This window comes from Pyxicephalus adspersus, chromosome 10 (assembly GCF_032062135.1).
Source record: "Pyxicephalus adspersus chromosome 10, UCB_Pads_2.0, whole genome shotgun sequence".
Taxonomy (NCBI): Eukaryota; Metazoa; Chordata; class Amphibia; order Anura; family Pyxicephalidae; genus Pyxicephalus; species Pyxicephalus adspersus.
Window position 1 is genome coordinate 32769116 of NC_092867.1, and position 11260 is coordinate 32780375.

General features: G+C 37.9%; 1 protein-coding gene across 1 annotated transcript; it reads right to left on the reverse strand.

Annotated features, from left to right (window-relative positions):
* Positions 1-2683: 2683 nt before the first annotated feature.
* ZFAND4 (zinc finger AN1-type containing 4) lies at positions 2684-11230 on the reverse strand (the record flags this gene model as incomplete). Its single annotated transcript, XM_072423818.1, is given in 8 exon segments — positions 2684-2902; positions 3137-3254; positions 3731-3785; positions 3995-5086; positions 6837-6984; positions 8019-8205; positions 10992-11059; positions 11155-11230. Coding segments are annotated over 8 exon segments (1880 nt in total), but the record flags the coding sequence as incomplete, so codon positions are not given.
* Positions 11231-11260: the final 30 nt, after the last annotated feature.

The following is an 11260-nucleotide window of genomic DNA, read 5'->3' on the forward strand; positions in this document are numbered from 1 at the left end:
AAATTATGAGCAGGCAGGTTTTTTGTTGCAGAGCAGACTTTTTTGCAGACAGATTTTTTAAATACACAAGCCTCTCCTTGCTCTATTGCAAGTTCAGTTATCTTCACCAGGTCTTCCTCTGGGTTCAGGATCTTCAGCCATCTTGATTGGCCAGGCAATAATGATATAACTCCCACACACGCTCATGGGATTCCATTCATCCCTGGCAGCTAGGGATTATGTTGTCATAATCGGTTATATTAAGTTAAATGATCCTTTATATATTTATCTCTTCTGTTGTCTCTGCTCATAAAACTGATTGTAGAAATGACAGCACTCAACACACTTCAGCCACTAGGCCTGATTTATAAAAGTTTTCCAGGACTGGAGCGAATACTCTGGAATTGATATGGTCCACGATTGCTATGAAATAGCAAGTAACTTTTAAGAAATCCATTCCAGGTTTGCTGGATCACCCAGCTTTACTGATGTAAGTGTCTCCAGCCTTGGAGAGCTTTAATAAATCAGGCCCACTGTCTATGTGGTATGGTTCCATCGGGGAGCTATGGATCATTTACCTTATCATGCAAACATCTAACAGCATATGGCCAGTTTAACATGACAACTCATCAACTATAAATGATGTGACACATGTCTAAGGCAAACCAAAGTGTACCGCTGCTACTTATCAGATTTTGGTACCTGGCCAAAAATGAACACTTGGAACATCATTAGGCCTGATGTGTCTAAGCTATCCAAGACTAGAGAACATAAAATATCATGGGAGCAACTAGGTGATCCTGCAAACCTGGAGTGATTTCTTAAAATCATCTGCTATTTTTTGGCAAATGCTTTCAATTTAGGAGCAGATTCATTCCAGGTTTGCTGAATCACTCAGGTCCATGATAGTCTAACACCTCCAGAATTAAAGATGTTTTATAAATTAAGCCCATTGTCCAAAGGTCTTCTACTTGCAAAATGCAGGTGCAGTTGATATAATTGCTTTTTTGGCACTATTTATGGAGGGTGTTGAACCTTCTGAATGTGTTGTCCCAGACCATTCCAAACTGATGAGATGTTCCAAACGTCTTGATGTCTACACATCACAGTATTGTAGAAATAAAAGTGTCCTTATGCTACTCAGTCATCTCAGGTTATGACCAGGTTCTCATCACAATAAAATATCTGGTGTATTAGCTTCTGGTGAATCAATCAGTAACTGTGATGTATTAGTGCTTGTAGTACCAGAACATTGATTTTATTTTCTTATTGATGTAAGGGACGATTGATGTCTCTTCCATTGTTCCAAAGTCTTTATTACTTGACTGTACAGTGCCTGCAAAACGCCAGATGCTCTATGTTTCCATTATAAAACCCATAGGGCCCTGATCCCGGTCCCTGATTGTACAGGGTACCATATCACAATCTAATGTACTTTTCCTTGTCAGCACATATGAATACAGGACACCTTATGGGCTCCTTCTGAATGTTTTTAACAGATACATAACAGCACAGGTAAAAAATATATACATGTCTAAGCAAAACCTGGCTTCTTCACAAGATCAAGAAGTTTGTTTGACATGCTGCCTGGTCTTCCAAAAGTGGTCTTGTACATACAGGGCCTGATTTAATAAAGCTCTCCAAGACTGGTGAAGTTAGATTGTCATGGGGGAACCTGCATGACCTGGAAAACCTGAAATAGATTGAAAACATCTGCCAAAAGGAAATGATTTTTAGGAAATCCAGTCCAGGTTTGCTGGATTACTCAGTTTCCCCCGTGATAGTATATCTTTACCCTCTTGGAGAGCTTAAAAAAAAAACAGTTCCATGATGTGACCACCTAATGGCTGCATAAAGAGATAACAATTGTAAAGTTGGCTCCTATTACCCTATTTTGGACCTGTCACTTGGTCTTTTTAAACTCAGAAAAACATGACTGGAGGTTACACTTAGATTGATTTAGGAAACTCATATACTAAATAAACAAAAAATCCACAAATTATTTTAGGCTTTATAGCAAAGACTAAACATATAGTAACATTAGCTAAAGGTAATCAAGAGGGGCCGGGTTTAAAAATGGAAGTTTGCTGCAAAATGCCTCTAAAAGACTGAGACGGAAATGGGCACCATTGATGATCATAGCAGCAAACTCTGGGCAAGTCTTATCCACAGCAATTGAAATGGTTACAAAAGCCACAACCCAGTCATGGCATGGCAAAAAGCTGGAGATCATTTCTTCAAACTCCAAGCCCTTAGTTTGTGAGTGCACAAAACATTAGGATCTAATTTATACTCTTCTATGTGGTCATTTATGAAGACTGGTATAAATGCTTTCATACTACACAGTGGTGTATAGTTGTGAATCAGACACATAGAAAAGAATTGGGTTTCTATTCGTAATGTATTTTTTATTTTGTACGTAGAAAAGTGTGTGCATTTTCATAAATATATAGACTATTAGTGTATAATTTCTGCACTATAGTGGCTTGGGCTGTGTTTTTTTTCCTGTCAATATTCATGTGCTGGTCTGTTGTGTACCTAATAAAGCACTTGCAAACACTGTTCACAATTATCTTGCCAAGTTCATACAACAATAAGTAATTCTGTTAAGGCAGGAGGAATAGTCTACAAACACTCTGGTCTAGTATGATTTTGGTACCAGCAACTGTTGAAGTTCATTAATATTAGTCATATAACTAGTAACCAAAATCAATAAAAATTTATTGAAAGAAAAATATTCGTGTGACTAGCAGACAGAGTGAGGAGTGGTCTATGCAGCGTGCACAGTTAAATTTTAGGGAGTTTCGGTGCTGTAACAACAGGGTTTGCTTCCTGCAGATGTCTTCTTCCTGCAGTCTTGTAATCATATGTACAGTTGTGAGTTTCTGCATATCGATGAGTGGCACAAAAGTTATTTCCACATCTACAGAATAAAAAAATATAATATTAGTGAGTACAATAGCCAGTAATGTTTATGATAAGGACTGTGTATTAAAAAGGAATAAGAAAATGGTAATTCTGCTCAGAATTAAAACAATACAATACTATAAGAGGAGAGAATTATAATGATATTATATTCTTTAATATACAGATTATATAAGGATACACCTTTGGTGAACATGTATGAGATTTTCTAAGGCTGAATGTAAATGATCACCTGCACTCGAAGCTTGTTGCCAAATTGGTTCTCTTACGACACAGGAAACAGTGCTTAGTCGTTTTCTTCTTATTGCGAAAGGCAGGCTTTACATGGGGGAAAAGATGTGTTGCTTCAACTGTAAATAAGACAGAAAAATATATTGTAATACACCATGGCTCTCCAAGACAAGGAAAACACACATAGCAAAACATTGCAGCATTTGACAAGACTTTTTATTTTTTCTTGTGCCGTAGAGAGCTAAAAAATGTGAAAAATGATACGGAGGTTAACTGTGGCCACAATACTTTTGAAAAATGGTATGAATACAAGCAGGTGGATGAATTACCTGGAAGCTCTGTACACTCCACAACCACTTAGTCTATCATATCAGAAAAGACAGCGTAAAAATATCACCTACAAATTATGCAGAGTAAATATGGTGTTACCAAAACCACACTATATGGTCCTTCCACGATTAAGCATTATCAGGGAGCCTCTGGACTTTGTCCAGCAGTTGTTCAGTATAATGTTCCTGGATCTGCAAACCACTCCTACTGCCAGTAGTTGCTAGCATTCTCCATGTGAATTTTATGGATTGAACACAGCTCTTACCCAATTTCTTTCCAAAGCCTGCACTGGAATCACTTTCTCCAAGTCCATGAGAAGTCTGAGTAATTAAAAAAATGTATTTTAGATGAGAATAAAAACAAAACTATAACCTCAAATGGTGATAACATTGTTAGGCTTTGGAAATGTACGAAATACAGTCAATGAGCTTAATAAAGCGTTAAAGTGTGAGTCCTAGATTTTTACTACTTCATTGAGGCTACACTAAATTACCTTCAGGGAACTGTGAAATCAAACGGAAATACTTACAATGAATATACTTCCTTTGTCATTGAAAGTTGCAACTTTCTCATTCTGCAGACAGACTGATGGAGCAACAACAGTCCGAAACCGGCTTGAATTTTCCCTACTTCCGCTTCGAGCCAGCGAAGCAAAAAATCTCAAGTTGTTAAGCGAGCCCACTGGTTCCTGCGAGGCCTTGTTGGCTATTTCAGTCACATCGCTAGCTTCCACTTTTGAAATTGTGCTAGATCTCTTTCTTGGAGATTCCACTCTAATTCCTCGATATCTAGAAGTCCTGGAAAAAGTGGGATCAGCCATGCTTCGAAGTTGCAGAGAATGGAAAAGATTGTGTGACGCAGGGGGCCTCAGGCCTCCTAACTCAAAGCATTTAGGCTGTTGTGGTGTTTTTGGGAAGACATTATCAAGTGGGCTATAAAAGTGAATAGGGGACAGAAATTTGTTTCTTGGAGGACTGATTTCTGTTGCATTAAGAATCCCAGTCTCCATTAAATCAGAGTTTAGAGCATTTGGGACTGTGGCTTTGTGAGTCTCAATGGTGGATGGCTCTTTCTCTGCTCCAGTAAGCTCAAACTCAGATTTTACCTTCCCCAAATTGCACAGTTCCTCATATGGTTTTGAAGGTCCTACATCGGTTAACAGTGCAAAGCACTCTGTGCCTGACGTAGACGTTTCTTCAGATGAAAGAATGTTCAGATTTGAATGCAAGATATTTTCATTATCTTTTGTCAGAAGATTTTTTTTAGGTAAAGGAGTGATATGGGGATGGACTGTGTTTGTTGAGAGTAGGGGGTTTTCAAGTTCCACTGCGGACAACTTGGGAGGGAAGGTAATACTCGCAAGTGAGGAAATCACTGCTGAACTTTCCAAGATTTCCTCTTCCTTGAGACCATCAATCGCAGTTAGATTAGTAGCAGCAGCAGTTAGTGTAGAAAGTGCGTTGTGGGAAGACTCAGAGTTGTGTAGGTTCCCAGGAGGTAGGCACGTCTGTCCAATGTGAGGAAGGACTTTTAACAGCCTCTGACGACCAGCTGCCATTGAACCGCTGGAGGGACGTGGAGCCATAGGGGGTCGTGGTTTTAGGATTGAAGATCTCCTCAGCTGAAAAATAAAATACATTGTTTTTGCTATATCAGAGATGCCAGAGATTTTTTGCCATGTCAGAAAATCTTAGGGAGTAATAATGAAATTCTTACTCCAAAGCATTCAACATGTAGGAAAATCTTTAAAAGACTGAACATACTGCTTCTGTTTGTTAGCCAAATTCAGGGAGGAGTTCATAGCAAGCAAAATCAGAAAACTAGCAGACATGTGAATAAGCAGACTTTTCAATTTATGGAGCCAAATGTATTCCAGAATTCACCAGTTAGATTCCAGCTACACAAACAATTCAATTAACTTCTGTTAGGAAACAAATATACTTGAACTATATTTTTTTGGTGAAGCAGTCTTAATAACGTTCACTGTTCACCCCAGGTGTATTTAAGGCACCTTCATATTTAGAAACCCCTTCAAGCAAAGTCAAAATCATCATTCCAACTTTGGAAGGTTTTTTTGTTGACCATGTTCCCTTTACAGTATGTAGATTCACTCTTATTATTTGTCCTTTTGAGCATTTTCATGTAACGAATGATAGCAAATCCTAAACTTTGTCAGCAGAAAAGTTGCTGAGGCGAACTGCTGCCTGAATTGGTGAATGCTCATATTCCACAGAGAATTCCACTTACCTCCTGTTGGGTCTCTACAATACTAAAGTTAAAGGTAATCTACCCAATGGGACCCAAAAAATAAACTAACTTCCTTACTTTCAAAATCTACATACACACATTTTAACATGCCCTCGGTTCCCATTAACAGGCAAATTAAAACAATGTTTGAACCAAAAGCTCTCAATGTGGGGTGAAAGGGATTCTTGCCACAGAACTAGGTTTATAAAGTAGTGATGAACTGTCTGTTATTCTGCCATCTAGATGCCTGCACTTTTTAATCAATAAAAATTGTGGGGTTTCATTAACAAAATATCTGGATTTTTCAAATGTAGCTAAATATAATATATATATATATTATATATAAAGATCAGGGGCCAATAGTCAGATCTGCTGCTGTATGTGCAGCCAAATAACATAACCTTCCCTTGCTCAATAAACAGAAAAGAGGAATGTAAAAGAGGAAGGACCGGAGATATATATCTTAAAGGAACAAGGATAAGACGAGAAAAGACAAGTAGAAAGACAATTTAGGAAAACAGAACAAGCGAAACTATAAGCAAAAAGTAAAGACAAGAAAAAAAGGATCTAAAACAAATGGATGACTTGGGACCATGCACAGGAAACAAAGAGAAGAAAAAAACAAACAAAAAGAAAGCGGAAATGATGAATAATAAAAAGTAAGGGGAACTGATGCATTTAGAAGCAAGCGTAAAAAAAAAAAAAACAAAGATGAAAAAGAAGAATTACAGCTCTTGGGATCATGAATACCTCTTAACTATAGCTGCTGGAAATGATCATTAGCAATCGTTAAGAGAGGAGTGGGGGAATAAGGCATGGGAGTCCCCCACTATGTTCTTCTCATTCTAAAACAAGAACAATTATTTCTATAGGTCCTTTAGTAATTTGGCTAGACACCTAAGATGTTCATTATTGTGCATGGAGAAAAGTATCCCGGCAGGATTTTTTTTTTATCCGTATGTATACATGAAACAGGCACACTAGCACAAATTGGATTTGAAAAGAGAAAAAAGGCACAAAGCACAAAACATTTAATTTGTACTTGTGCACATGTGAGAGTTTGTAAGTATCTGTAATAACAATAACACATAATGCTACGTATTCCATTTTGTCATATTAAAGACCTTTTTATTGAGGTCCATGCTCTCCATCTTTGATTTCAACAACTTCATTTTGATCCTAGTGATTGAATTATCTATTATTTGATCAGCAGATAGAGAAGCCTCAATTTCATCCTCATCTTCAGCGTACAAGTTATTGGCCGAACCCCCACTACAGAGAAGACAGAAATAGATCATTTTATGTAATATGTAAGTCATGATAAACATGTACAAGTATATTCTTTCAGATAGGATAATTTATAACTTTACATTTATTCATTTCAGATTGCAGAAAACCATACAGCATTATCATTACATAGATAATATGATCTGTGTAGTTGTATTTCATTTGTACTTGGCTTTTGTAGGAGATGTAATTTGGATTGGTATTATAATATAATATAATTATTGTCAAAATGTCCTTTTGCCCTTTATTTGTGCAAATAATGTGATTCAAAGTTTAATACATTGTATGGAGATTTCATATTTATTTTAAGGGTTCCTATGGGGCAAAAAAAAGTTGAGAAATATTGCTGTAGTCTGTACAATTGTTTTTAGCATTGGCTTAGTGAATAAGACTGAAACATGTGATGCTGTAATGTAAAGGAAGCGGATGGCTTATATCTGTATTAAGATATCCTCAACACCAGTATTCTTGATCAGTGTTTCTCAACCAGCTTTCCATGGAACCATTGTATTCCTCCAGAGGTCGCTAGGGGTTTCTTGAACATCTTGTGCCTTTTGGGTCAGTTTTAGTGACACCAATGATAGTTTTGGCTATCTGTAAGGATGGCACCATTCTTAACGGCCAGCAATATAGGAGGCATTCTTCCTACTGACCACCATGCTAATGTACTGTGAGCTGTGGATATAGTAATTATAGTATGAGCTTCCTGAGGACCTGAAAGTGTTGAGAAAAAGGAATATAGATGATCTGCACTTATCTTCGATAAATTGTGGGTTGCTAGAAGTCCAACAATGACTGCTTATACCAAAATCTGTACTGTATGTGGCCCTCAAGGACTGGGCACCCCCTGATCTAAAGCAACCAAGCTCACTCACCTGTCTGCTCACATCTAACCAGTGTAAATATCAAGATGCAAGTTTGTAAGAGACTCATTTCTACTACTAGTATTTTATTTTTTCAAGAATCACATGACTTCAGATTTACCCATCTGTAGTATATAATAAAAAAAAATGGTTTACCTTAGAGATTCTGATAACGGAGTTAAAGTGCCATTCCTTTTATCCACCACACGAAAGAAATTCATCTGATCTCCATCACGGTAGACCAAAAATGTAACCTGCTTGTTTGAGGAATGTTTTTCCTGCATTTCATCTTGAACAGGGTCCACAAATTCAGATAGTTCCCTGATTGGGTCCTCCAGAGGGACTGGGTACAGCAAACAAAGCAACAAAAACAAAAAGAAAACAGCAATAAAAACTAGGAAAACTGGGAAGGGTTAGCTTACATAAGGGCAAAATGCTAAGCAACAAATCCATGCAAATAATACATATATAACAAAGTTCTGCCACACTGCACAATCCTATCTGGCAGGGGGGGGGTGACATGATTTTTCTCTGTTACAGCTTAGTAACACTTGCAGGTCTTGTCCCTACCACAACCAGTGACTATTGAAAAGAAAGCAGCAGACGGATGAACTTCTTTCTGCTATTTTGGTCTCTTCTCCTATCAGCATGTCCTCTACAATGCTGAACAACTTATAGGTTCTGTGTTGTTTTACCCTCCTCAAATCCAGGTACTTACCCTGCGTTTTAAAATATAATTGTTACCAATGTATTATAAAAAAAAAATCAGAGCCACACTCATTTGTGTCTTATGGCTGCCTGGAGTTTAGCTTTTAACATTATATATAGACAAGGGAAGTGAAAGTGTTCCTTTCCAGCAGCACTTTCCCAGCCACATTCCATAGCGATATATGCAATACAGAATTCATCCTAAAATGACATCTATATAAATGGTGACAGCTTCATGTGTACAGAAGCTCCAATGTTCATTTCCTGGAAGCTTCCTTTGTGGAAACACCTATTGGCACTAAAACAGTTTCTTCAGCAAAACATCTTTCAGTCTTACCATGCGCGCCTGCTTTCTAAACTGCGCCTACGCAATATATAAATATTTATGAAACAGCCTCACATTGGTAAACGGTAATTTCCTATGTTTGGGGGCTTAACAGATCTGGTTGCACGCCTCAGTCATATGAAGCCTGAGTGGGGGGGATGAACTCCAGTCCTAACTCCAGCTTTACCCAGTTGAACAGGCTTCTCCTCTGTATTGAAATTGATGGCATTTATTACACATTGGGAAGGATTTATTAAAGCAAGACTAGAGAAGGTAGACTATCATGGGTGAAACTGGGTAATCCAGTAAACCTGGAATGGCTATTATTTGGCAAATGTTTTTAATCCTGGACCAGATCCATTCCAGGTTTGCTGGTTCCATCTTCTACATTATTGGAGAGCTTTGATAAATGAGGCTCATTGTGGGCTAATTAACTGTATTGTTATCCAACTCTTCAGTAACCACCCAAAAACAGCCCTGTGGGTACTGAAAAGTACTGGGTGGTGCACCCAGCTTAAAGGGTCTGGGAAGAACACTGTATTTCCATTCTTCTTTCCACGAGCCAGCTTACTGCTGTTGGGAGTAGTATGGTGCCCAGGTAGTTTTAGAAATCTATGTGAAGAACTCTACCGACCTCTCCCACCATAAACTGCCTGCATTGCACACAGAAGCACAGAGACACAGTGATTGGTTTAAAATGCATGCAATAAAAATAAAGGGGTGACAATAAATCACCACAACAGGAAGTGACGCCAACTCTCACACAGCAATAAAAACACATTTTTTTGTGTGCAGATTCTGCGCATCAAGATCATCCAGTTCTTCTTTTTACACAGACCTGATTATGTAACTGTCTGGACCAAAAGACAGCGCTACACGCAAATGGAATCAGCTTCTCCTACCAAAGGCAAAATGCTGCCAAATGTTATTGCTGGGCAAATCTCAGAAATACAGTGCTGGTGCCAAGCACATTAATACTCCAGCTCATTATTTTCACATTAAACTGTTAACTCCTTGAAATACCACTAAACTGGAAGCTTTCCTGCACCACAAGTAATAAAATAAACTGCCATAACCGTCAATAAACCAGAACTTTTATGTCCTCAGGCAGAGCCTGCTGCAGACAAACAACCCCTAGCCCTTTGTGTTTAACATGCAGAAAGGCTAAATGTCTGGGCCTACAGCTGTATAGTTTTATTGCTTTTATTGCTTGATGGCTATTATATTCCAAATTCACAAAGATTTAACACAATGAGATTTATTTTAGACATGTGACAGTAATGTTTAGTATACACTGGGCTTTGTTTAAAAATTAGATAGAACTGAGATTTAAATATGCTTAGGCTGAGATTTTAGGGTAGGACATATTGGGCAATTGCCCAGAACCCCCTTGTCAGAATAACAGGAATGTGGGGAGCCAGAATTCTATGCATTTGGGCTCCAACGTCATATACACCAAGGGCCACATTTTGTCCAAATACCACTGGACTGCAGTGGAGAAACAAAGTAATGGAACTCCGAAACACCTTGCCAATGCATGGGAATAGCAGTGTAGCCCCCTAATGCACGTACTACCATGCCTTTCCCTTTCCACCTTTTTTGGTGCATTATAACACTATTTGACGGATTGATTATTGTGCATTGCTGAAGCATCAGGAGACAATGATATTAATGATATTTATTTTACCCTGAAGAGTCAAAGTAACCATGTTGTTTGAATGTTATAGTTCATTTTTTTACTTTTTTTTTTTTAGAACAAACTTGCATAAAGTTTTTTTTGTCACGGATATCCTCAATGAATGTTTTTTCCTTTTTTCCCCATACACCAGTAGCACTGTAACAGGATATTACTGGCAAGAAAGTGAATTTTAGTTTCCCATAAGTGGACACAGACAGCAATACAAAGATTCAGAAAAAATGTCATAGACCAGATGACAATTCTGAAAGGATCACTTATTTTAAAGCAGAAACTGTTATGTATATGTGGAAACAGGTCCTTTGTTTAGAGAGAAAACCGGCACTGGTAACATGCAGATTTCCAATGGCCAAATTGAGTGGCAATGATATAACTAAATAAAAAAAGTCCCTGCACATACCTCTACGAGTGTTTATTGGGCCTGCTCTCATAGCCAACACCAACTTCAATGTACAGCCTTCTGAGATCCTTGTGAGAGGGAGAAAAACACATTTCCAGGATTAATTAAATATTAATTACAACTATACCGATCAGGGGGCAGGACACATTATTTCAGTACTTACATGTAATCATTCAGGCAAACATCATCCTTGAGATCGATGTTATTCCATATTAAATGCTGCTGAGTAATTGGAATACCTGAAAATAAACATTTAACGGTTAGGATTT